The sequence below is a fragment of the Rhinolophus ferrumequinum genome, chromosome 23, assembly GCF_004115265.2.
Source record: "Rhinolophus ferrumequinum isolate MPI-CBG mRhiFer1 chromosome 23, mRhiFer1_v1.p, whole genome shotgun sequence".
NCBI classification, from domain to species: domain Eukaryota; kingdom Metazoa; phylum Chordata; class Mammalia; order Chiroptera; family Rhinolophidae; genus Rhinolophus; species Rhinolophus ferrumequinum.
In genome coordinates this window covers 17507096-17534351 of record NC_046306.1, presented here as the reverse complement: position 1 = coordinate 17534351, position 27256 = coordinate 17507096, and the positions used below count along the sequence as shown (strand labels likewise).

At 44.2% G+C, this 27256-nt stretch overlaps 1 protein-coding gene across 1 annotated transcript; it reads left to right on the top strand.

The window, feature by feature from the left end:
• ACTR5 (actin related protein 5) lies at nt 1-27256 on the top strand. Its single transcript, XM_033095257.1, is given in 11 exon segments — nt 1-617; nt 1815-2044; nt 3769-3938; nt 7550-7767; nt 8483-8665; nt 16052-16075; nt 16077-16115; nt 16117-16170; nt 16919-17058; nt 18078-18210; nt 19050-27256. Coding segments are annotated over 11 exon segments (1848 nt in total). The 5' UTR covers nt 1-218; the 3' UTR covers nt 19308-27256.

Here is a 27256-nt window from a genome sequence, read left to right as displayed (position 1 = left end):
GCAGGACTTTACGGCTAGGACGGACAGGGTCTAGCGATCCTGAGGCGCTCTGGGTCACGAAGGGCGAGTCAGATAGAGAGGGACGCAGGGCTCAACGAGGGGAGAAGGCTTGGAGCTCTTTAGGACACGAGCCCCGCGGCGTTACGCGTGGGGGCGGGGTTTCGCGCCGTCTGGGCGGACGCTGAGGCGAGAGGCTGAGCAAGCGCGCGCGCTGCAAGATGGCGGCGGCCGGTACGGCAGCGCCGGCCGGGAATGTGTTCCCGTTCCGCGACTCCCGCGCCACGCCAGATCCAGTGCTGGAGGCCGGCCCGGTGGCACACGGGCCACTGCCGGTGCCACTGGTGCTGGACAATGGGTCGTTCCAGGCCCGCGCCGGCTGGGCTTGCCCCGGGCCGGACCCAGGCCCCGAGCCGCGCCTCCAGTTCCGCGCCGTGTGCGCCCGCGGGCGTGGCGCGGCTCGGGGCGGGGCGGGTCCGCAGGTGGGCAACGCGCTGGGCAGCCTGGAGCCCCTGCGCTGGATGCTGCGCTCGCCGTTCGACCGTAATGTGCCGGTAAACCTGGAGCTGCAGGAGCTACTGTTTGACTACAGCTTTCAGCACCTGGGTGTCTCCTCACAGGTGAAGGTTTGGGGGCAGGTGGCTTGGGCTTAAGGTTGTGCCTCTGCTCCGCTCGGAGAGGTAATTGTCATCCCAGTAGCTCTCGTTGTTACATAGTCATTCATTTAGTCATTCAAATACGTATTAAGCTCCGAACGAGTGTGTAAACTCTGCGCTAGGCGCTTGGGGTACAGCAGTGAACAAAACAACGCCCTTTTTCTCTTGGCGCATACATTAGGCATGTGTGTTCTTTTGTTAATAATAAATCCATTTATTAACGAATATGTATTGAGCCCTTACTTTGTGTCAGGCACTTTTCTAGGCGTTTGGAATAGATTCATGAATGTATCATAAAACTTCTTGTGCTTATGGAGCTAGTATGGGAAAAATGGGTCTAGTATGAAAAGATAGAAAACAGAATAAAATTAAGTAGTAGACTCTGGCATGATAGAAGGAGAGGAAAGGTTATATGTTTTCAGTAAGATGGTGAGGGTGGGACTCGGGGGAAAAGGTGACGTTCTAGCAAGGGCTTGAAGGAAGTGAATGAGGGAGCAAGCCACGTGGATATTTGAGGGACTAGTATCCCAGACAGAGGAAACAGCCAGTGAAAAGGCTCTGAGGCAGAAGTGTGCCCTAATCCTCATTTCAGGGCAGCCAGAGTGGGGGTGGGGTGGGGTGGTGGGAAGAGAAAGTGGAAGAGGAAGTCAGAGATGTAAGGAGGGGCTCATGCTCTGAGTGAAAAGAGGAGCCATGCCAGAGTGTTGAGGAGAGGAGGTACGTGACTTTTGTTTTAAAAGGATTAATGGCTGCTATGTGGCGAGGGTCATAGGGTAGAAACAGGGACACCAGTTAGAAGGCTGTTGCAATAACCCAGATGAGAGAGGTAAGTGACAGATGAGGGAGGTAGTGGGGAAGGAGGGTGTGGTAAGAAGCTATTGGATTCTGAAGATACTTTGAAGACAGAGCCATCATGATTTGCTGACAGTTTGGATGGGGCTAGACTAAATGACCTTAAAGTGACCCTATTTTCTTACTTTCTATGACAACTTCAAGTAGAGATGAGTGTTTTATTTACAGTTGCTTCTGATCAAGTTTTTGATTGGAGGCCAAAAGCAAATTCAGCCCTTGCAATAGGATTTTGGTGTTGTGTTTTTTTTTGAATGCTTTAAAAAGAGTATTCTGTATCCCTCATCTCTTTGCTCTTTTCTTTTAAAGTAGGGCTGTGTTGATCATCCCATAGTTTTGACAGAAGCTGTGTGCAACCCACTGTATTCACGACAAATGATGTCTGAGCTCCTTTTTGAATGCTACGGGATTCCGAAGGTTGCCTACGGTATAGACAGCCTGTTCAGCTTCTACCACAATAAGGCAAAGAATTTGATTTCCAGTGGGCTCATCATTTCATCTGGATACCAGTGTACACATATTTTACCCATCTTAGAAGGGAGGTGAGTTGCACTTCTGGCATTTGAGTGTTGTTTTGAGAAGTATTCAGGAAACATTGGGTGCCTACTTTAAAGGTGGAGTTGAAAGAGCAAATAGTGGACCATGAACTGGCTTCTGGGCTTACTTAGCTCTGACCTAACTTACTTTGGGACTATGGGTAAAGCACTTCATCTTCCATCCTTTGTGACCTGGAGGGAGTCGGGATGGTTGGTCTCTAAGGTCCAAATCCATAATTTTAGAATTTTATAATTCTGATATATGGTGAAATAGTTAATAATACTTGCAGGTAGTAGGTGCTCAATAAAAATGTTTGGAATAAATTATCTGAATAAATTTAGTTGGTCTTTGTGTTCTGGAGTCACTTTCTTATTAAGAGATTATTTTTTAATTTAAAGCTCTTTAACCTCCATTGTTTAGACTTTTCAGGTATAATGCCTGGCACATGATAGGTACTTATTAAAAATTTCTGAGCTGAATAAAAGGTGAGGGTGTTTTCTGTCGTGTTTAAAATCTGTTCTCACTTTAGAGTTGGTCTTTTGTTGTCTGATAAGAGAGTAGGCCAGCATTGTGCTATCCTGAGAAGATTTCTCATTGTGTAAAGAGGGTGTGTAAGTAGGGAAAAAGAGCCCTGTCTTTGGAGTTGCATGCCTGGTTTGCAGCCTTGCTTGGGACGAGATACCTAATCTCTGTTTCCTTACATGTAAAATTGGGATAAAGTGATTGCTCAGCGTTACCCTGAGGATGAAATGAGATAATGTAGGTGATGACACTTTGTAAACTGTAAAGCAGGGTGAACATTTAAGTCAAAATAAATGCCGTTGAATTTATTGAGACCTATGTTAGGAATTTCTCCAGAAGTTTTTACAAAAATTTAAGTAGAAAAACATAATTCTTAGACATTACCAAACATTCCTGATGTACAGATGTAAAACAGAATATGCAGAAATTGCAAATAATGTTAGTATTTTTATATGGAGAGAAAATTATTTTACCAGAAGGCTAAGAAATGATCAGATTGGAGCATATCCTGTTCTATGCTGGCATCTGCTGGCGAAGGGTGACATAGCAGCAACATTTCAATACACAGCCACCTCCCAGCGCTCTGCTACTCTTTCTCACGTTAAGCAAATAAAGTTGCTCGGGTTCTCTTTCCCGCAATTCATGTGAAAGGGACTGGTATGCTTAGGAGATTACAGTAAACCAGTACGTCTGGTTACTTAATGTGTTTGTGTCAGTAGAAGTGGAGTGTCTAGGGGAGGAGTTCTCAAAGTCTGGCCTACACTAGAGTTACCTGGGAAGCTTGTTAAAATGCATATTCCCGGGACCACCCCAGAGCACATGAGTCCTGGGAATTGGCACATTTAACATTTTCCCCTCTAGTTCTAGGATACTTGGTCCCAAGACCACAGTTTGAGAAATACGTGGTGAATCGCGTAAGGGTCAGGCTTCAGATTGCGTGTTTTTCCCACTGAACCTTGTTTCCTTCTAAGACTTGCCAGAAGTTAGATGGCCACCTGTCTGCGTGTAGATTAGGAATTCCTTCATTGGGTAAGTGGTCGGGCCAAGGGAACTTTAAAGTCCCTCTAACTGTAAGGTTTTGTGTTCTCCCAGCTGGCCTGTGTCGTCTTTTGTCTACATTAAATTATCCTTTCTCCCTAAAGATGCACCATATTCCTCTTTCGTGTAGCCAAAAATTTCAGTGCTGTTTTCCATTTCTTGATTGTAGGTTAGACGCTAGAAATTGTAAACGCATCAATCTGGGAGGAAGCCAAGCAGCTGGCTACCTCCAGCGTCTCCTGCAGCTGAAGTATCCTGGGCACCTGGCAGCTATCACTCTCAGCCGCATGGAGGAGATCCTGCATGAGCACAGCTATATCGCTGAGGATTACGTGGAAGGTAATGAGGAGGATGTTTGCTTGCAGCATTTGGATGTTGTCTACCTTTGGGGTGTTCATTCCGGTGTACCCCGGGTGCTTCTTTTGTTCACTTTTTTACTCATTGCTTTTTAACATCCGCTTCCCATTTTGGTATTTACTTTCTTAAAAAAACTGTTCAGTTAACTGATAACTTACAGATGTAGGTAGGTTCTTTTTCAAAATTGTTTTGGCGATTCTAGTTCCTTTGCCTTTCCATGTAAATGTTAGGATCAGCTTGTCCATATCTACATGAAAGTTCTGTTGGGATTTTGGTTAAAAGTACCTTAAATCTTTAGGTGAGTTTGGATGTAAAACAACAACATTCACCAACATTCTAAATATAAATCGAGATATAATATTAAATCTAGATTGGGGAGAATTGGCATTTTTTATTACGTTGAATCTTCCAGTTGATGAACATAGTATGTCTTTCCATCTGTCTAGGTCTTGATTGATTTTTTCCATCAGCATTTTGTAGTTTTCAGCATGTAGATGCTCTACATGTTTTATTAAATTTATTCCTAAGTATTTCTTTTTTTTATTTCAGTTTCTAGTTGCTCATTGTTAGTGTATAGAAATGCAGTTAATTTTTATGTGTAGACCTTGTATACTGTGACCTTGCTAAACTTATTAGTTCTATTTTTTTGTAGATTCCTTAGGAATTTCTATGTAGAATGTCTATGTAGACATTCTATGTAGAATTTCTATGTGAATAGGAATAATTTTATTTCTTCCTTTCCTTTCCTTTTTTTGTTTTTGCGTTTTACTTCTTTTTCTTGCCTTATTTCGCTGGTTAGGGCTTCCAGTACAGTGTTGAATGGGCGTGGTGTGAGTGGGCAACCTTACCTTGTTCCCAGTTTCTTGTCCTGGGGCCGTAGGGGAAGGAAGCATTTGGCCTTTTGCTGTTAAATATATGATGTTAGCTCTAGGTTTTTTGCAGATGCTCTCTATCAAGTTAAGGATGTTCTCTTCCGTTCCTAGTTTTGCTGAGCATTTTTATTTTGAATGGACTTTGAATTTCGTGAAACACGTTTTCTATATCGATTGGTATGATCCTATAGAGTTTCTGCTTTGGGCTGTTCATTGTAATGATGGCTTTTCAAATATTGAACTAGCTTTGATTTTGGGGGGATAAACCCACTTGTTCATGTGTCTTGTTCTTTTTTCATATATTACTGGATTTGATTTGGTAATATTTTGTGGGGGTTTTGTGTCTGTATTCACGAGAGATATTGACCTGTAGTTTTATTCTGTTTGTTTGGTTTTGGTATCAGGGTGTTGCTGACCTCATCAAATGAGCTGGAAAGCGTTCCTTTTTCTTTCTGGAAAAGATTTTGTAAATAATTGATGCTATCTTTTTAAATGTTTGGTAGAATTCTCTACTGGAACCATTTGAGCCTGGGAATTTCTTTTTCTGAAGGCTTTTAACTATGAATTAAATTTCTTTAATGGACATAAGACTGACTATTCAGGTAATCTCATTGATTTTCTCTTTTTATTTCCTTCCTTCTACTTGCTTTAAGTTTATATTGCTCTTTTTTTCTTGTTTCTTAAGGTAGAAGCTTAGATTATTATGAGATCATTCTTCTTTTTAATGTAAGTAGTTAATGCTGTAAATTTCCCCCAGCACTGTTTTGTCTGCATCCCACAGATTTTGATGTTATATTTTCATTTTTATCGAGTTCAAAAGTTTTCTAATTTCCCTCAAGACTTTGTCTTTGAGCCATTGATTATCTAGAAATGTGTTTTGTTTGTTTTTTTTTAAACTTTTTTATTTATATTAAGTGTGTTTTTCCAGGACCCATCAGCTCCAAGTCAAATAGTTGTTTCAATCTAGTTGTGGAGGGCACAGCTACACTGGCCCATGCAGGGATCGAACCAGTAACCCTGGTGTTATGAGCATCGCACTCTAACCAGCTCAGCTAACCGGCTGCCCCTAGAAATGTGTTTTAATTTCTCCATTAAAACAACATATTAAATGTGTTTTAAAATCTCCAAATGTTTGGAGATTTTCCCATTATCTTTCTGTGATTTACTTCTAGTTTAATAAGGTTAAAAAGCTTTGTCTGGTATCAGTTAAGGTTGTGAAGGTTTGTTTTATGACCTAAGAATGGTCTGCTTTGGTGAATGTTGCATGTACACTTGAAGAGACTATATATTCTGCTGTTGGTGGTAGAATATTCTGTGATGACATTTCGGTTTTGTTGGTTGATGGTGGTGTTCAGTTCTTCTCTGTCCCTGTTCATTTTCCATCTACTAGCTCTATCGGTTATTAAGAGAACAGTATTGAACTCTCTAAAGTATAATTGTGGATTTTCCTATTTCTCCTTTCAGTTCTGTCAGTTTATGCTTTCAAATATCTGAAGCTCTTTTGTAAGATACTATTTAGGGTTCTTAAGTCTTCTTGGCAAATTAACCTTTTATCATTATATTATGTCCCTTTTTATCCTTGGCAATTTTCTTTGCTTTGAAGTCTACGCGGACATTAATAAAGCCACTCCAACTTTCTTTTGATTAGTGCTTCCATGGTACCGTGTTTCCCCGAAAATAAGAACTAGCTGGATACTCAGCTCTAATGCGTCCTTTGGAGCAAAAATTAATATAAGACCCGGTCTTATTTTATTATAATACCTGGTATAATATAATATAATAGCATAGTATAGTATAATATAATAAATACCAGGTCTTATATTAATTTTTGCTCCAAAAGACGCATTAGAGCTGACTGTCTGGCTAGGTCTTATTTTTGGGGAAACATGGTATGTCTTTCCATCGTTTTACTTTTACTCTACCTATCTCATTATCTTCAAAGAAAATTTCTTAATAGTTGGATCTTTTTTTAAATCCATTCTGTCAGTCTCTATCTTTTAATTGGTATGTTAAGACTATTTGAATTGATTTAATTATTCATATGTTTGGATTTAGTTCCACTATTATATGTTTTTTGTTGTTCCTTCCTTCTCATTGTTGTTCCGTTTTCCTCTCCTGCCTTCTTTTGGGTTATTAGAATATTTAAAAAAAAATTTTTGGTATTCCATTTTATCTATTCTGTGTGGTTTTTTTTCCTGCATCTCTCTATGTAGTTTCTTCAGTGATTGCTCTAGAGATTACAGTAAACAAACTACAGTCTACTTAGAATCACCATTTTACCACTTCAAGTATAATGTGGATGCTAGAGCCCCCTTTCTCTTTCCTCTTTATGCTGGGCTTGTCTTATGTCATCATCTGCATACACTGGAAGCTCATCAGACGGTGTTACGGTTTTTACTTTCAATTGTCAGACATATTTTAAACTCGAGGAGGTTAGCCTGTTACATTTAACTAGGTTTTCATCATTTCTATTGCTTTTCTTTTATTCCTGGTGTTCCAGTTTTCCTTCTGGTATCATTTCTGTCTGAAGAACTTTATTTAGCAATTATTTTAGAACAGGTCTGTTGCTTTTATAGCCACGTTTTGTTGATTGGGTGGTTCAGAGATTGGGTGGCGTGTGCTTTCTCCTCCTTCCCCAGACCTGGAACCCTGTTACTGACTTTCTAATTTCTGTGCTAGTAGTGTTGCCGTTTCATAACTTTCAAAATTATTTCTTTGAAGAATTGCAGAAATGGCGGTGCCCTGATTATTATGAAAACAACGTCCACAAGATGCAGCTCCCATTTTCCAATAAGCTCCTCGGCAGCACTCTGACCGCTGAGGAGAAGCAGGAAAGGCGGCAGCAGCAGCTGCGACGGCTGCAGGAGCTCAACGCCCGTCGGCGGGAGGAGAAGCTGCAGCTGGATCAGGAGCGGCTGGACAGACTGCTGTATGTGCAGGTAACAGCAGGTCCCGGAGGCGCCGCTGGCCTGGCTCAACAAGGTGGTCCCAGAAAATGCTCCTGCTGTATGTTCTTCCTCAATCATAAAATGCATCGCGTGCCCATCAGTCGCCCTGGGGGTCAGGAAGGAGTCTAGGGAGTCATCAGTATAGAGCAGCAGGTATTTCTGAAAGAGCTGTGGACTCGGGTTTTATTGATTTATTTTGGCCTTATAATCGTCTTTCTTTTGTTATTTAACTTTTTAATTTAAGTATGGCATACATGCTGCATAGCACAGTGCACAGATCGTAAGTGTACAGCTCGATGCATTTTCACAACATGAAACACACCATGTATCTGCCATGCAGATCAAGAAACAGAGCGTTACCAGCATCCCAGAGGCCTCCCTCACATCTCCTCTAGTCAGTAACCTTCCCGCCTCCACCCACCCAGAAGATAACACCATTTCTGATGTCTGTCACCAGAGGTTAGCTTTGCCTAATCAGGTGGTGCTGAAATTCTGATACGATGGCAGCCTAGAGATAGCTGGGGAGGAGGACAGCTGTGCGTATCTTTGGTGGGAGGTGTGATTTTTGTGGAGGGCCAGGTTGGGAAGCTCTGGGAGCCCTTTGCTGCTGTAGTGCTCTGTTTAGTTACTAAGCTATTTCTCTTTCCTTCCTGTTTGTGATTGCACAGATGTCTTTGAGGATGAATTGTGACTGCTCTGGTTTCAGGAACTTCTAGAGGATGGCCAGATGGACCAGTTCCACAAAGCCCTGATAGAGCTGAACATGGACTCCCCAGAAGAGCTGCAGTCCTACATCCACAAGCTCAGTTCGGCAGTGGAGCAAGCTAAGCAGAAAATCCTTCAATCAGAAGTCACCCTCGAGGTGGATGTGGTGGACAGCAAGCCAGAGGTACTGAGGGCCTTGGGAGGAGGGTCTGAGGGCTCATTGAGGGGGCACAGTCCTTCCTGAGTGTCTGGAGAAGGCGATGACCAGAGTTGGGGGAAAGAGCAGCGTGCTGAGTGAGGTCCACGTGTACACGGACGGGGTAGTCATAGCACTGACATGTACCAACTGAAGTTCTGACCCGGGCACTTGTACGCTGTAGACCTCTGGACCCCCTGGGAGGGGAAGTATGTGTAGAGAGTAGGAAGAGAGTCACACACCCATCATGTGGCGCTGTCTCGAACCTGAACCTGCTCCTCCGATGGTTCTTTGGAGGTTAGTCATATTCTCCCGTTAACTTTGTTCTGATGCTTTATTAAATATAGAGGGTACCAAAAAAATGTTTACACATTTTGAGAAAGGAAAATACTATTAAAATTGTAATACTTAATATATACCGATAACAAAGGATGACTACAAGTCACGTTTGACATCTGCCATTACAAGAGGTGCTCACAGTGGTTACCATCAGCGTCCAGACACTTCTGATTACAGGGAACTACTGCTTGAGCAACGTTGACCAGTGTCCACTTGTATACATTTTTTTGGCACCCCGGGTGTATGTACTTACCTCCTTTCCATCTTGATGTTCCCTAAGGATCAGGCTTCATACATAGTGGATACATTTTTTATGGCAACTAGTAGACGTGCTCAGTAAAATGTTTTTGGATTAATTTAAGATCAGCCTTTTATTAGTTACTAAAAATTAAGTCTTGAATAAGCTCTTTGATTTTCTCTCTCTCCATCATGTTTCCCTGCCAGTGGACTGTTGATAAATGTTGATGGTGCCAAAAGGGCAGGGGGCAGGGCTTAGGGCCTTGGGTAATTCAACCCCTAGCTCGGCCCTGCGTGATGAAGGGGCTCCTGTAGGTCATGCCTCCATCTGAAGTCATGGGTTGGCTTCTTGTCTTTAGAAGTGGAAAAAAGTGTTAGTAAGTGCACGCATTGTTCCTGAATCTGTCATCTCTAGAGTTCTACAACAAAGAAACTTGTTTATTGCCTTACAACACTTCTGGGGCAGGATTAACCAGTCTAGCTTATTGATCTTTTTCGTTTGTTTATTTTTAAATCAAATTTCTTTAAATCTAAAACCTGTACTTTTAGGAAGAAACAGTCTTGTAGAAAAATCCAATTTGATGCTGGGTGTAGTGTGGTGCTTACTGGTGACTTCAGAGCTCTTGGGCTCAGCGTGAAGCTGCCTTTTGCAGTGACCGTCTCAGCTGTAGGCTCACTCCCAGTTCCTTCCCTCAGCTCTCATTCTCCGCCTCTCTCTGATGGGCTGTAGACTACGTGAGGATAGCACCTGGTCCTGAGCACGCAGGTTGGATCGAGCAGATCCTGAGTCAGGCTTCCTAGATGCAGGTTACTGGCTCACTGAGCTCTTGGATAGAAGGGACCTTTGCTGCCGTCTTACTCACACAACATCCCGGATCAGCTTCTGTGGCTTTCCTAGTTTGCTTCTTCCAGTCATGAGGTCTGTGTTTCAGATTTGAGCCCTTGTCTACTGGGATTCAGAACCATGTTGTCTTTATTGTTCATCCATATTTAGTTTTCATCATGCTTAACGTGTCAAGAGGACGTTAGCATCCTTAACCAGAGATGTGCACTAAGCCACAGGCAGGTGAGGGGTTGCAGATTTAAAAAGAAAAAACAAACAAACAAACAAACAAACACTGAAGATGTGATTCCTGGGCAGTTGGGGAACTAGTTTATCCTTTTCTTTGTTCATTTTTCTGCATTTGTTACATAACTACTCCTTCATTCATTTCAGCAGATACTTAAGTCCCTACTTGGTTCTGTGCTCAGGGGGTACATATTCAAATCTCTCTGGGCTTAGGGAGATTTTGAAATGTCAGACCTCACAGATTTCTCTGTGTACAACAAATTTGATGAATTGATCTGTCTCCAGAGCTTGAATGGTCTGAAAGCGTTTATTAAGGATTACTGTTAGTGACTAGAGTCATTTACAGTAACCTTCCTGGGATAAATTTGACCATGACACTGACTTGCCAGTTCTACTTTTCAGAAAGTATTTGTAGGATTCTCTAAAGAGTGGAGAGAATAGGTTTATGTGGACTAAAGTTCAGATTGAAATGCCGTCCAAGCAGTAATGGCTGAATTGGATTAAGACAGCTAAATTGTTTAACTTACTGTTTTATAAAATCCATTTTTTCCTACAGACTAATCCATCCAGCCCTTGCTATTCGGCAAGTATTCCAAGGAGGCAGAGGAGGCTTTGTTAACCTCCCTGTGGAGTGTTTAAACTAGAAGGTGCTCACTGGCGCAGTTATACGCATCACCATTTGTCGGAAAACACAATGGGCCAAATATAGAAAGTTCCCTTGCCTGGCTAGCCAAGAACAGAGCCATTCCAGGGAACCATGCTGCATCTTTTCTGATGTGTTTTGGCAAACCATCCTCTTCAGTTCCAAAAGAACAGTTCCGTGTGTGTTCCTAAATGCCACACAATACACGTGGAGACCCTGGCAAATCCTAGACAGAGAGAAGCCAGCTGTGGTAGCGCAATCTGTTCTCTTCTGGATGCCTGGTGTCTGCATTGAAGTTATTATGACTTGTTTCTCTCTGTGAATCATATGAATTAGGATTAGTAAAATATATTTTTACCATATTTAGTGAAGCTAAGAAGTTGTTTTTAGGGTGATGTGCTTTTGAATATAGGTAGATGAAGTTTGGTTGTAGCTGAAGAAGCCTTTTGAAAACCAAACATTGTATAATCTTCTCTATTCCAGGGAAATGTGAGTGTGTGTCCCAGGGGCCCACCACTCAGTCCTAGATGTGGTATGCCAGAGAATAGGGGTACAGAGGTGAGTAAGATGCAGTTCCTGCCCTCCTTGGTCCCTCAGAAAAACAGAGCTGTAGAACCATACTTAGCTGATGTGTCAGCTATAGTGGTAGATGTGAGTGGGAATACAGATGGTGTTTTAAGGAAGGCTTGTGATATTTGAGCTGGGCCCCGAAAGATTATTTGATTTCAATAAGTAGCAAATGAGGGAAGGACATTTTAGATGGAAAGAACCACAAGTGCAGGGAGCGTGGCACGATTGGTGTGTAGAGTGTGGGAGATAAAGTGGGGAAGGTAAGAAGGAGGCAGGCTATAACGGTCTTTTTCAGTCAGCCTGGATGTTAACCCTCAGAGAGAGCCTTCAAAGTCTGTTAAGCAAGGAAATAATCTTGAGATTTTATTTTAGAGAAATAACTGGTGGCAGTTAGGATAATGGGTTTAAGGAGAAGCGAGGCTGGAAGGGGGAAGAGAGGATACAAATGTGTTGTAGTTGGCCAGAAGAGAGCCAGAGCAGACCTGAAATTTGTCATTAGCTTTGGGGACGGAGGGTCAGGGAGGAGACACTTCAAATGTAGGATTCAAAGATCTTGGTGCCATTTAGGGAAGGAGGTGACAGAAATGGCAATAACTGATGATAACAGAACTTGTGACATGATCCAGAGCCTCTGCTGAGCACTTTCACAAGTGTCATCTTGATTAATTGTCATAGTTCACTAAGTACTATCATCATTACCGTTGTATAGATAAGGAAAGTGAGACGTAGGGGAGTGAGAAAATGTGCCCAAGGTTGCACAGCTAGAGGCAGCGCAGCGGAGATTCCAACACAACAGTCCGATTCTAGACTCACTGCGGTCACACGTAGGCCGTGTGGAGAGGCAGCGCGTGGAGGCTAGTGCCTGGCTGTGCTTAGGAAGGTGATGAGCTGGGTTTTGGGTACCTTATTTTTAAAGTCTGGGGGACATCAGGTGGAACTTTCCAGGACCCAGCTATGGAAGGACCTAGAATCATAGGGGCAGTGAGAAAATCAGAATGCCTGAGAAGGCCACTACATAGGGGGTAGGTCGCAGAAGAAAAGCCCAGGGAAAGAGATTGAGAAAGTTTAGTCAGAGCAGATAGAGACCAGAAAGGTTGCCGGGAGTATTTTAAGAACATGGGATAGGAAATGGTACACTCATCTTTTGAGACAAGGATGATGAAAGGGTCAAAAAATAAAGAGATGGAATGGAGAATAAATAGGTCAGTTGGTTTTTTGAAGCACCTGAAATGATTTGCCAAGAACCACAGGTGAGATTAGAAGGGGCTGAGGAGAACAGTGTAGGGGAAGAGCTAATGTAGCCCTGGCGGGAGTGCAGAAGGAAGCCGGAGAGCAACAAAAGGATTGCCTGGGAGCAGTCTGAGCTGTCTCCACTCCTGCCCCACTACACGCATAGTCACTTATCTACTGCTGTGTGAAAAACTACTTCAAACTTGGTAGCACAGAACAACCATTCTGTTGTGCTCGTGAATTTGATAGGTCAGGAATTCAGACGAGTGTAGCAGGGATCCCTGCTCCGTGATTCCTGGGGCTTCAACTGAGCAGACTTGGGCAATTGGGAACTGGAATCTCGAGGGTTCTTCACTTCCTTGGTATCTGAGCTGGGAAGACTCAAAGGCTGGACTCAGCAGGGGTCGTCGAGCTGAGCACCCACACGTGGCCTCTCCATGTGCCTTGGGCTTCTCAGCATGGCGCCGGGCTTGTAGGAGGGAGCTCCCCATGGGAGTAGCCAGAGAGCAAATGTTTCAAGAGATCCAGGTGAAGGAAGCCGCCTGGTCTTTTATGACCTCGCGTTGGTAATCACGTGGCATCATTTGCACCACGCTCTACTGGTTGGAGTCATCACAAGCCCCTGCTAAGAGCCAAGGGGAGGAAACATAGACCCCATCTTTATGGGGAGTGTCAGGGCCAGACTGAGGAGGAGCGTGTGGGAGGGAAGACAACATTGTGAACATCTTTGAAAATACTGTCTACCCCGCAGCGGAAGTGGAAAGAGTGCTGGGTGGCGTCCTTCAGTGGTGCTTGGGGTCAGCAGAAGCAGGTCTGTCGGTGGAGGGGTGGTGGCAGTGTGATTGGACTTCAGGCAGGATAGAGAAAGGTGTGACTCCACAAGAAAGGTCTTTCCCTGGGCGGTCAGGGAGGTCAGAGGAGTGGAGGTTTGGTGAAGACGAGTAGGGCAGAGGTGTGGGGAGTGGAGAGGTGGATAGGAGAGAACTCCGCGGAGCCCTGTGCTTGCCCTCACCCATTATTTGGGTGGAAGGGAGGTCACAAGTTTTGTCTGTAGTTATTTACATGCACAGATGACATTTGTGTGCCTCTAACCCAGTCATACAACTGAAATATTTATGGGGCAAAATGAGTGCGTATCTAAAAGGGAAGAGAGAAGGAATATTCGGTTCTCACCCCAACGTTGCCCTCGGGTCATGTCCGATTACCGAGGAGGAAGCAGTCTCAAAGGCTCAGGCGGTGCCACTGTGACTCTAAAGAAAATTTTGGTTGCCATTCAGAGCTAGATCAACGTGACCCCAAAGCCTCACCTCTTTCCGTGACAGCACTGTGGTTTGTTGTCCTGGATGACAAGCCACCAGGTGACAGGGAACTTTTGGGATCCATTTCGGATCCTCTCCTGGGACCACTGAGTTTAGTGCCAGGCCAGAACCGGCGCAGGCACCCTGGGCAGGGCTGCTTTCCTGCGAGGGGAGGTGAGAGTTTTGCAGATCCGAGAATGCAGACAGCGGCGAGGGGAGTGTGTACATGTGCTCGGCTGCCCCTCCTGGGGCCGAGAAGCCTGTCGTCACTCCGCTGGTCCTGCTGCTGTCAAGTCTTTCTCGTTCTTCTCTTTTTGCTACCCTGACCTCAGGCTAGCTAGTTCTTTTCATACTCCTAAATTCCCAGCTGTCTTCTCACACTGAGACTCGTGGTTTCTAGAATTGCAGCTTAAGACAGAGTAAAGACTTTGGAGCTAAGAAGTTTTATTTTTAGCCAAGTTTCCACCACTAACTAGTGTCCTGTGATCTTGGGCAAGTTATTGTACCTCCTGCACCTATATCGTCACTTATAAAGTACAGTGATGTTTGCAGTGAGGATTGTACAAGTAGCAGGTGTCCCCTGCTCCTGAATTGGATTCAGAATTGGCAGAGATGCTCTCATCTCCTGCACCAAGAGCCACGTCCTTACATTCTTGCCTCCCAGGCCGCTTTCTTTCCTCCTTAAACTACCTATTTCTAAACCAGCCCCTCTCATCCTGATCTCTAGTCTCAGATGAAGAAATATCCCTGGCCTTTCCAGGGTTTACCCTCCTCTTCAACATGGTAGAATCATCTATATTGATCAGGATTTAAAATACATTGTTACCCGTCTATAAGTCACATTATGCCACATGACTTTTTTTTTGTGTGTGGGGGAGGGGAGAGAGTTGGAGGAGTGTTGAAAGACATTATCTTATTTAAGAGTGAGTTTGAATACTAGTTTACATCTGCAGTATATATGGATAGGTTCCTGAGAAGTATATTTAAGTGTTTTGAATTGTGTCGGTAATTACAAAACTTCATAGATTTTGAGAGTAAGGAGGGACTCAGGCCATATGCCGAATGTAGGGATCTCCTGTCGGCCACCATAGGCTGACGGTTTTGAGTCTGCTTGAACGCTCCCAAGACACCCTCTCACGGGATAGTGATTCCTACCACAGCTGTCATTGTTAGAGCATTCTTCCATGGAATGTAATAGAATATTTCTTCCTGTACTTTTCCCCTTTGAGTTCAGAAGGTAAAACTCATCTGCCTTTCACATGGCAGAACCACAGATGGCTGAAGATGTCATTCAGAACATCCCCACTCCAACCTAACTTCTTTTGTCCAGGTCAAAATTAAAATGTGTCCTACCCCCTCTACTGGGAATGGTACCAGCATGTCTAGGTCCCACCCAGGTTCATTGTCATTGAAAAGGGAGGCCTGTTCTGTAGGACTCCACAGATAGGAAGCATTCTGCCACCTTGGGAGCTTGTAGTCACAACCCCCGCCCCATGGACCTGCGGTTAAGGGACTAATAGTTAAGCCCGTTAGTGTTGGCACACACACACACACACACACACATTAATTATTAAGAGGTCTGTTTCATTTTCCTGGTAGTCTAAGCCACTTAGTGGGATATGGCTGTCACACCCCTCTCCCCCGAGTTCTGTGTGTGGTGCTGTGAACTACCACGGGCAGCAGGGGCTCTCACTGGGCCCGTGGTGTGAGCGGGCCCAATCAGAAGGCTTTAGAGAGAAGGTAGGAGTTGAGGTTTGGAAAGGCAGGGACAAGAGCAAAGCTCATTCCTGGCTTTTCAGTCTTTTAATTCTTGTGTTCACGGTGTGTTCTCTTTTTTCTTTTTTTTAACAGTTTAGAAAATTTTCATGGTTTTTTATGGGAACTTTTAGGCCATTGGCTGGAATCCCAATTCTTTTTCGTGACAGTGAACTAATAGAACTAAGACTCGCTGAAGTTACAGGATCTGTTCTGTTTTCTTTTATTCTTAGACTCCTGAGCTGGAGCCACTAGAAACCGTCTCTGGAAGATGTGGAAAGCATCAATGACTTTGAAACCCTTGTTTTCAGAGGAAGCGCCTGAAGTGGAGAAGCCAGTCCCCACCATCCAGGTTGGACCATGCCTAGATCATGCTCATGCTTTCAGCTGTGACATAAATGACCAGTCTAGTCTAATCTAGTCTGCTTCTTGAGGGATATTAAGAAAAATTCCCAGTTGTATTTTCTGGGAAGGGGGTTACCAATACTTAAAACATCTGACTGAAGTCAGGTCCTTCAGGTCCTCCCCGTGTCCCCTTCCCCCAGTGATTGATTGTGGTTCCAGCACCAAGATCTCTGAATCTGTGAGTAATAGTCTGTCTAGTGGAAACATTTGACACATAGCTAGGGACTTTAGACCTGAACACTAGCTTTCGTGGTTTCATTCAAATCGAAGCCAGTGTCATTATGCTTAATCCTCATTTGGGTCTACGTTTCTGTCATGACAGTAGCAATGAGAGAGACTGGCCTGAGTGTGAAACACACCTGGCAGAAAGCTTTCTCAGCTGGGCAGGGACCAGGGGTGCTGAGCAGGTACTGTGCAGGAGACCTGGTCTTCCAGTTCTGCTGCTGCTCTTCATGAAGTCTCTTTCCCTGTAATTTGGGGACCATTTCGTGATGCAAATTTGTAGGTATTTCTACAGAAGTGGAAAAAGAGTAGACAATTGAATTATCAAATCAAGAGAGTTGGAGGGAGGTGACTCTGGCATGAACAAAGGACAGAAGCTATATTGGAATAAGCAGTGCGGTTTGAGGAAACTGGCAACTGGGATGTCTGTCGTTCTGGCCTAAAAATGTCTTCTAAACCTTGGGTTTGTAAAGCCCGTGTTTAACTTGGCAGCATATCATCAGCTGTTTGTTGGGACAGAAAGAATTCGAGCTCCAGAAATTATCTTCCAGCCGTCTCTAATAGGCGAAGAGCAGGCTGGGATAGCAGAGACCCTTCAGTACATTCTGGACAGGTGAGGCCGGAACTTCTTTTCCTGAACCATTTCCTTGGACTGTGTATTAAATAGTAGATTTGCTGGTCGGGCAGTGGAAATGTGTCTCACTCTCTCCTTCTCATTGACTTGTGCTCAGATAATATTCTTTATCTCACCAGGCCTGGCTCAGAGTTGGGCTGTGTACTTTTCTGGACATGTAAAGTGCACAGTTGATTTGAGGAGCTTTAAGAATTTCTCTTAAGTTTGAGCAGCACAGTGGTGTTTGTGCATTGGCTTTCATATAAACCATTGCATATTGAAGGCTAATGCTTCTAAACACCTTAAAAATGTGCAGAACTTTCAAGTTTCTCTCCCTCCTTGTAGGTATTTCATTTATTTAGGAGTTTGCATTTCTACAGGTGCATGCCTCCCCGCACCCATTACACAGGCAATTTCTGCAGTGTGAGTTTTCATAAGTAGGGAACGTGATTTTTAGTACTTTGGCTGCTGTTGGTTAAAAGAAGATGGACGCTTATAGCCCGCAAGGGAAAAGCTGTTGCAGCTCCTGTGAGAGGGGCTCTCAGCTTTGTCCGACAACGGGGAGGAAAGGGGTCAAACACGCACAAAATAAAAACTGTTACTGGAAAAAAAAAGCACAGGTAGAGAGATGGACCCTCAAAATGGAGGCAGGACTTTTTGGGGTGATGGAAATGCTCTATATCATGATTGAGGTGATGATGGTTACTGGGGTATATAAATTTGTCAGACTTCATCAAAATATATCTAAGTCGATTGTCAATAAAGTCAGTTTTTAAAAAATGTGTGAGAAAGGCACAAAACTTCTTATGCTAAGGAAATAAATTGACCATTCAAATTAAGGTTTTGACTGGATACTTGGCATTTTGTAAAGACACAAAGAAAAATAGGAGGTTTTTTAAAACAAATTTTGTGCAGATGTTCTCTCTCTTTTGCACTGAGAGCTTACATTTCCACATCTACATTCTCTTCCGGTACTCAAGTTGGAGGGACTATACTAGAAAGAGTCGTTTCTCTCCCAGGTACCCAAAGGACGTTCAGGAGATGCTGGTTCAGAACGTTTTCCTCACTGGCGGGAATATGATGTATCCTGGGATGAAAGTTAGAATTGAGAAGGAGCTGTTGGAGATGAGACCCTTTCAGTCATCTTTTCAGGTACTGATTGTTCATGGAACCAGCTGCTTTGAAAATAGCATTAAGTACTTATTTTCTGATTGCAAAAGTAATACAGTGTAAATGAGAAAAATGATAATGTCGTTCTCCAGAGATACTCACTGTTAACATTTGTGGCTTTTCCTTCTGGTCTTTATGTTTAGATATTAAAGCAGGATGGGACTCATGTTTTATATATTTCTTTTTTAATTGAAAAAGGAAGATATGCCTATAATAAAATTCAGACAATACAAAAGACTACATGGAGAATAAGTCATTCTCTTCGCTCCGATGATAAGCAGTGGGAACTAGGCTCTGGCTGCATCATGGAGGATGCCCCAGGCCATCGTCTCTACTCTCATTTCTCCTGAGGCTCATTTGCCACTGTGGCCAGAGCCACCTCGTGTCAGCCTCTTCTTGTCTCTCCTCACAGAGAGGGGATCAGGGCCAGGGACGCCTTTCCTCCAGGTTGAGTGTCAGCTCTGCTTCCCTTGTCCATCTGATAGCTTGTGGTTGATCACTGATTCAGGAGGAGGGGCAACTGGTCCCTCTGTGACTCAGAGTGGCAGGTCTTGTGTTCGTAAAGTAGCTGCCAACCACATATTCTGTTAGGTCAAGTCTGCTGTGTTTTGCATTCTTGTGTGCTTTCTTGGAGAGCGGGGGGCATTTCAGCTCAGCTTTGCTTGGAGTCTGCAGAGATAGTCCTGTGCTGTCTTGGAAGTATTTGGGGCCCTCCTGTGTGTCTGATATATTTTGGGGGATGAAAGGTAAGGGGCTGTAGCTGGGGTCTCCTGGAGTCCTGATGGGAGATGGCCTTCTGGTGAATGTTCCCTTTCGTTCAGGTGCAGCTTGCCTCTAACCCCGTGCTGGACGCCTGGTACGGTGCTCGGGATTGGGCCTTGGACCACCTAGACGACGATGCAGTCTGGGTCACCCGGAAGGATTATGAAGAGAAAGGAGGAGAATACCTGAAGGAGCACTGTGCTTCCAACGTCTACGTCCCCATCCGCCTGCCAAAGCAGGCTGCACGCTCCTCCGACGCCCAGGCATCTGGCAAAGGCTCCGCGGCTGGTGGAGGTGGTGCTGGCGAGCAGGCGTAGCAAAGGGCCCCTCCACGACCGTGTCGCCATGGTGACAGGACAGTGACTGTCCTGGACCTCTAACTCTGACCCAAGCGACAGTGGGCTGCGAGCTGGAGTTCTCCTGGGGGCACAGTGAAGGGGCACCAGGAGTTACTCTTCAGAGCTGTGTCCATCTGCGGGCGGCTTCTGCAGTGAAGAACTTTCGGTGACCTGCCCGCGTCTCTGTTGGACTGGGGATGAGCTGTGGCCTCAGCTTCCTGCATCAGTAAATGAAGACAGAGTGGAGGGCAGAGATGTACAAAATACACAGGGCTTCTTTCTTACTGCATTTTGAAGCCTTTTTTGTTGTTTTTGTAAAATTTGTATTGTCAGTGTAGATATTCTAAATTTGTTCAGAAATTGTGTGAATGCCCAGCAGATGGAAGTCTTTCACATACATATGAAAAGGAAATGTTTATGTAATAAGAACAATCGCCCACAAAACCTCAGGAGCTGGAAGCGTTTCCCTCCTCCTGTCACTTTCTGTTACAAATGAGATAAAAGGACCCAAAGAGGGGAACTAAGTTGTACAAAATCACTCTGTTAGGGGCCTGCTCAGTGCCCACTTCTGAATGGGCAGAAGTAGGACTTGGGCCCCACTTTTATTCATACTTCCTTTGCTGGGAACTTTTCCACCATATGAGGCCTTCCTACAAATTCTTTTTTAAAGTTTTTGTCCCTGTGCGTTTGTTGGCTGCTTAAGTTTTTCAACCCTTTCTAAAGAAAGAAATAGACTGGAGCAGGTTACCCCTGTCGCCTTTTCACTTTTGCCATAACCTCACATGCCCTGCGCCTTTGTGGCTTCGTCTTAAATGGACAAGTGACCCCTCTCTTTTACAGAGATCGCTTAGAGTTTTAACTCTCCAACACACCAAATTGAGCCCTGAAGGCCCCTGAGATGCTAGTGTCCCATCACAGCATCCATACGTTTAAATCCCATGGAACCTCTAGCTCTGATGCCTCTGTCGAGGCCACCTCAGAATCTGTCTGCTCAGACAGCGTACCAAGGGTGACGGGTCGCCTGGATCTCCAGCTCTCAAGGCCTTAGAAACTGAAAACCAGCAGAGGGGTGGTGGTAGTGGTGAGGGGAGAAGAATCAAGCCAACCCAAGAGCTCCCGAAGCTTTGTCAGCCAGCCGTTGGCCGTCCACGGTTGGGCCCGAGGACTGATGAGGTGGTGATCAGCATGAACTCCTAAGAAAGGGTAGCTGCGAGGTAGGCAGGACCAACCTCCACCCGAGAAAACTTTTCACATCACGTTTCCAGGAAGAGGAACCACGTTAACTGCTCTTAGGGAGGCTTTTTCCCATAGTCAACAGTTTAAACAGCCTGAACAGCAGTGGTGAGAGCAAGGCTGCCATGGAGCGCCAGCTGTCCTGGGGAAGGACACATCGTGGTCAAACAGCACAGTGTTAAGTGCGCCTGGTCAGGGCTCCCTGGAGACTGGCGCTGCAGAGGAGGTGTGGGCTGTGTGAGGCTCAGGCCAAGGGCGGAGCCTTGGGCCGTCCCTCCGGTCTCCTCTCTGACCCCTCACGTTAAGCATGACCTCTCAGGTCACCTTTGCCTGTGCAGTTCTCTTCAGGGAGTCGACTCTTCCTTTCCAGCGCACTAGTCAGAAGTTTGCTACCCTGGGGTTCTCTCTGCCCCAGGATGGTCTCTTCTAAACTGTAGAGGCTTCCGCAGGAGCAGGAAGTGCGTTTCACTCAGTGTGGAGTATCGGCCGTGCAGTGCTAGAGGGCTCACAGGAGTGTTCGTGAATGACTAAGTCTGTGAACAAAGAAATTTGAGAGTAGTGTCATTACGAGTGCACACCGAACTTCCCCTCAGCCAGGAAGCCCTACTTACGGAGACATCTTAATGTCCCCACTCTGACCCTGCCATGACCGTGGAGAGAAGGTGGATAAGAGTGTAGCTGAATGTTCTGGGGGCAGCGGCGAAGGAATGGACTCCCATAGCCCAGCTTAGGGCTCTTGTCTGTGGTGGTGTGGCAGGAGAGGAGATGGCCCAGGGTTAGGAGAGGCTTGTGGGTCTTCGAACCACTCAGGTCTGGGTTTGTGTCAGGGCAGCTCTGAAGGTTGGGCGGCCACCGAGGGTGATCAGGGCCCCAGTCTTTGGCTAAGATGTGGTAGAGGTGTTCCCCCCACTGCCACTTAGGCTGCCTCTGCCTCCTGCTGGCACCTCTGGAAATAAACAGTTTTGTCAAAAGAACAAAGAAGGTAAAAAGGTATGAAGAAGAAGAAGTTAAAAGAGTGAAATAAGGGTTAAAATATGGGCAAAGAAGGCTACACTACACCAAGAAATGGAGAAACCAAATTCATACCAATACAGGATGCAAAGATGATTTTACGCCCGTGTAAGGGATTAAGTGGATACAACTAAGTCTGTTGTGGTTAACTTTGTGGTTAAATCATTGCAAGAAAGTTAGAGAATGCTAGAACAGGATTAAAAGGCCTAGGTAGACAGACTGGCCGTTTACTAAATACACTTTCCTCTGGGACACAGAGCTGCACATTTCCCAGCCTCCTTTGCAGTTACACGTGGCCATTTGAGTTCTGGCCCGTGGAAGGTGAGCAGAAGAGTAGGTGCCACTTCCAGGGCTGGCTTCTGTAAACCTCCCATAAGAACACCTCTCCTCTGTCCCTGACCCCTGGCTGAGTGGCAGCAGTCTAAGGACCATGGGGCCATAAACGGGAAGGAGCCGAGTCCTTAAATGACTGCTTGGAGCAGAGGCCCTGTGGATTGTTTGCTGAGAGAAATAAACTCTTACTGTGTTAAGTAAGGTACTGAGAGCTTTGGCCTTTAGGGTGGGCCCTGAACCTCATGACTGGTGTCCTTGTAAAAGATTTGACACAGGGAAGAAGGCGTGTGAAGACAGGCAGAGATTGGAGCGATGCAGCCACAAGCCAAGAAATGCCAGGAGCCACCAGCAGTTGGAAGAGGCCAGGAAGGATTCTCCCCAGAGGCTTCATAGGGAACATGGCCCTGGTGACACCTTGATTTGGTATTCAGAGCTGCGAGAGAGTACATTTCTGTTCTTTTAGGCACCACGTTGATGGTAATTTGTTACAACTGCCCTAGGAAACACAGATGGCCACGTTAGTCTGGAATGAATATGAATATGGGTGAGAAGTGGTTGAGCCATGGAGAAGCAAATAACTTGCCCATAAGATGGAGGAGTCTTAGCAATATCAGCACCTGGACAACAAGAGAGGTTTGCCCCCAGGTAAGCTGGCACTGGCAGTGAAGGAGTAGAGAGGAAGGGATTTGAAACATGCACAGGACCAGAGCTGACGGTCTTGGAGAACCACCCATTCTGAGGTGAGGGAGGCACCTCTGAGGCCAGAGGTGGTGTAAGGAGAAGCACGGGAGGGGCTGGCAATAGACTTACTAAAGCAGCAGGATCCGAGGAAGCCTGCCCACGAACACGCCAAATTTACAGCATCTGTCTCACTAGCACCAGGAGGGAGAACCCTAGGGAAACGTGGAAGACCACCTAAACCCTCTCCCTGCCCCACTCTTGATTCATATCCTGCTAATAGTTGTGTAGGTAAATCTAACATGCTCAAATACGAACATTAATAAAAGAAAACCAGCATCTTGATGGGGATACGGTAGGAAAAGATCAAAAGTGGAAAATTTAAATTCAACTTCAGTAGATAAAACATACTAAGCTATTATAGGCCAGAAGAAAATTGTAATGAACATTCCAACATGAATTAAAAATAGACAAGCAAATGCAGTGTGATACACACAAAGCAAGTGAAATTTAGAGGTGACCAAACAGCAGGTAGAAGTGAAATGGGAATGGACAGGACTTAAGAAAGAAATTGAATGAAACGGAAAAATTATCTCGGAAACCTACACTCAAGATGCACAAAGGGAAGATATTCAACTGAAAGAGAAAAAAATGATAGGAAAAGAGACCAAGGAAATTAATCAAATTGAATATAGTTGAAAATTTAACTATAATTGAATTTCATATTGAGAGGCATTGACGCAAGACAATGGAACAACAAATGAAACTTACCAAGGTAATTCAATAAAACTTTACTCCCCTGAAAAGAAAACCCTTGAATATAAACACTGTGAAGACACACTGTGTGCAGGCTTGGGAAACTGACTCAGAAGTGTCAACTCTAAGAACGATCCTACTAAAATTATGTCAACTCTAAGAAAGAACTTAGTAAACAAAAGGACTCTTCTGGGGTCTCAGGCAAAAAGACAAATGGCTTACACAATAAAAGAATTAGATATCATCAGACTTTTTAACAGCAAACTATAATACTAGAAAGAAAATTGAATAATTAGAAAAAAAATGGTAAGTGTTGGAGGAGGTCATAGAGAGGATGGGACCACCAGTTGACCTTCAAGCTAGACCTCTGTCCATTCCCATAGCCAGAGTTTCAAGGATGCAGCCTTGTAATAGTATCTTAAGTCAGCTTAGCTATGGTACTGACCATCTTGTTTTCTCATTCCTCAGTGGGCATGCCCCAACCTGGACAAGTTCTGGAAACTTGTAGCTTTAGTTGTGGGGGTGCAGGCCATTCCCAATTTGGGACACTGGAGCAGTATTTGGACTGGGTTTCATTATAAGTATTAAATCTGAAAGGACCGGCACTACCCATGTCCTGATCACTCTTCTCAGTAAAGGGCTTTCCAAGAGTGTGAACTAAGTCCTTTTGTTGATAGTCTGTCAGCCCTTGTCATAGGCATTCCTTTTAGCCACTGTGCGAGACAGAACACCCAAATGCTAAGTATACAGATAAGAATCTGAATAAACCTGAGCAGAATATTTACAAAGTCCCCCTCCCCCAAGGAGGAGGAGGATCTGCCTTCTTTTTCTTGGCAACTTTTCTGACATACTGGGTCTGACAATAGGAAAGGTCTTAGGAGATGATTGAGATACACTGGGAAATTGGAGGACCTACCAATGACACCCAGTGAATTCTAGCATCCCCTCTGTGCTGCAAAGCCTCTGTGTGGACAGGGTGCGTGAACTGATCATTTGGTGCCACCTAGCGGCTCGACATGGATGCACATCTCCCAAAGGTTCTTTTCTGAATTGGGGGCTGATTTTGGAGAAGGACCAAATTTTAAAAAGCTTCCAGAGGAGCATGGTTGGGTGAAGCAAGGAGGAGCAGAGGTGTATCTTGGAAACGTGAAGGACCTTGGCTTTGGCTCCTTGTCAACTCTGGAAGCAGACTCTTAAAACCTCATTGCCCTTTTCTTTTCCGTATTCTGACTTTGAGCCTCTCAGGCTTGCTCTTCTCGCTCCCAGCTATTTAATGGGAGTCTAGGGCTTGATCTTGAGAATGGAGCGCCTCCTGGTCGACAATTCCTAGTGAAGAAAATCTCAGAAAAGATGTTGCCTTTCCCCCTGCAAGTTTGGAAAAGCAAACACTACTGAGAGCAGCAGAAAGCTGGTTCAAATAGCTTGTTCTGATAAAATGCGGCTCTCATCCTGCTCTGATTTTGGCTGCATATGTTACATGTAACAAAGGACTCTTAAGTCACCTGAGTTTCAGAGAAATGTAATCGTGGTTTAAAAAAAAATCTTTAAAAAATTGATATCTTTAAAATTGTTTAAATCCCTTAAAAAATTTTAGTAGCTTTCCTTAATTATATGTTGCCCTAGTAATAACGTTTCATTTGACATCATTATTTTTAAAAATGAAGGTACAGTGGTTTGTGAGTTGTCTGTATCGGCCAGAAGAGCTTTGTAATTTCCTCCTCCTCTCACCTATGATTAAGATTTTAAAGGAACAATACATGCTTTGTATATGTGGGTTTGGACTCGTGTATATGTTATACACAATTATAAAACAAACAAATTTTAATGACTATAAGAGCAAAATCCTTACAAATCAAAAGCAAAGTAAAACGAACCTAGTTATTTAACAAGTTGGTGGCTTATACAGAGAAGTCTTATTTTAAGTCTTTAATTAGATGACTTTAGTTGGGTAGCTTTATTGTAAGTGACTTTTTATAGTAGTAAGGGGAAAAAATGGTAGTTGAATGTACATCTTTAGTGGGTATAGTCTAAGAACAAAAAAACTGCAAATCTTACTGTTTTCAGTAATTATGTTAGTAATAGCATTGGTATGGTTACCCTGAAGATATAAATATGTAAATATGTTAATGTTTGGAACCAAGATTTTCAGCATGAGATACAAGATATAAAAATATAAAATCAAAATATTAAAAGTCCTGTAATGCTAAATTTTAATCTCAAATATCAGTATGATGTATTTTCTCTCTAGAATTATTAACTTCTTAGCTGAAGTACAATCTAGAAATAATGAACAGCCCCGTGTCAAGGAACACCCCTAGTGTAACTTCTCAAATACCATTTCTCATTGAAAGCAACCAGGGCTCCTTGGAGAAATGGCTAATTCCAGTTCTGGGGCAGGAAATAATACAAGATGAGCCTGGAATATCATTGCATCAGAAAGCTAAGACTATCAAAGACTCTTGAAGACTCCTGGGATCGTATCAAAAGTACTCAGGAGCCAACTTGAAATGACTCCCACTGGCCAAGGAACGGGGCAATTTGAGCATCAGAAAGAATAAAAAGTGAAGGGTAAAAACACATCAAATGTTACAATCTATAAATTCATCATTGATTACCTCTGGAGGAACCAGGTCACAGTTTTGAAAACTGATAAAGGGTAAGAAGCTGACACTGATCCTGCCTTTCCTGTACCAGCGGTACCCAGGGTAACCAAATAGATAAGGGATTTTTTTCTTTGTAGAGGATTTTCAGCTAATACATGAAGAAGGGATCATACTCATAGAAGACAACAGTTTTCTAACTTCTGATAATGGCAAGAGCCAATAAGCATCGACGGCCACTAAAAACCACTTGGTGCAAAGCTGATGGGAATTTATAATGGATGGATATCATGTGCCTTCTGATGTGATAACATATGGAACATCATCCATGAAGTGGTTTTACAAAAAATTTTAACCTGAATCTGAGAAGCCTCGAGATTTAACTGCAAGTTCACTGGAAATATTGGGGACAGAGAAACATTGTATAAGTTAGGGTCCCAACAGGAAGCAGATGGTGAACTCAGATTAGGAAAATTTGAAGAGGGTGTATGTACAAAGGTGAAGGCAGAGTCTGAAGGGTAGTGCAGGATCCTAGGATGAGCAGAAGAGAAGCCTTTGCCAACAAGAGGAAGAGAGAGATTATCAGAACCTGGAAGGGGAGGGAGTTCTGTCTTGAGAGAAAGAGTCACCTTCAGTCAAGAGGCACAGTCAGTGGGCGAGGGGTTATCACTTTGTGAGGGGTGAAATGTCTAGTGTATTGTTTAGTACACCTGAAACTAATTTAAAAAAGAAAGAAGGGAGGGAGGGAGGGAGAGAGGGAGGGAAGACAACCCAGGTCAGCCTTGCAGGAAGGGAGCCAGGGAAATAAACACTCCGACCTCATTCTCCTCCCTCTCCCTCCCATTCCTACCAGGGCTCCCTATTGGCTAAACCCAACTGAAGCCTCCTGGCAAGACAGCCTGGCTGATATAGTCTCCACGGGTCAGCCTCTTGGGGGCAAAGACCAGGGTGGAGAAGGATGGAAGGGGACCTGAATGGGGCAAATGAGTAACGTCTGTCATGGACATGACAAACAGCACCGTGGGGATGCAATCCACAAAATCCAGAAAGCAGAAAACTCTCCAGGACAAAACAACCTTCCTTTTTTATTGCCAAGAGGGGAAAAAAGAGGCAGGGTGGGGGAACCTATAAATTAAACCACCTTTTTTCCCTCCCTAACAAATGAATTGCAAAGGGGATAAAAAGGGGGACCTATAAATTAAAAGACATTTGAAACAAAACACAACGTGTAGACCTTGTTTGGATCCTGATTCTAGTACATCAACTGTTAAAAAAAATCAGGGACATTTGAATATGATCTAGATATTCAATTATATG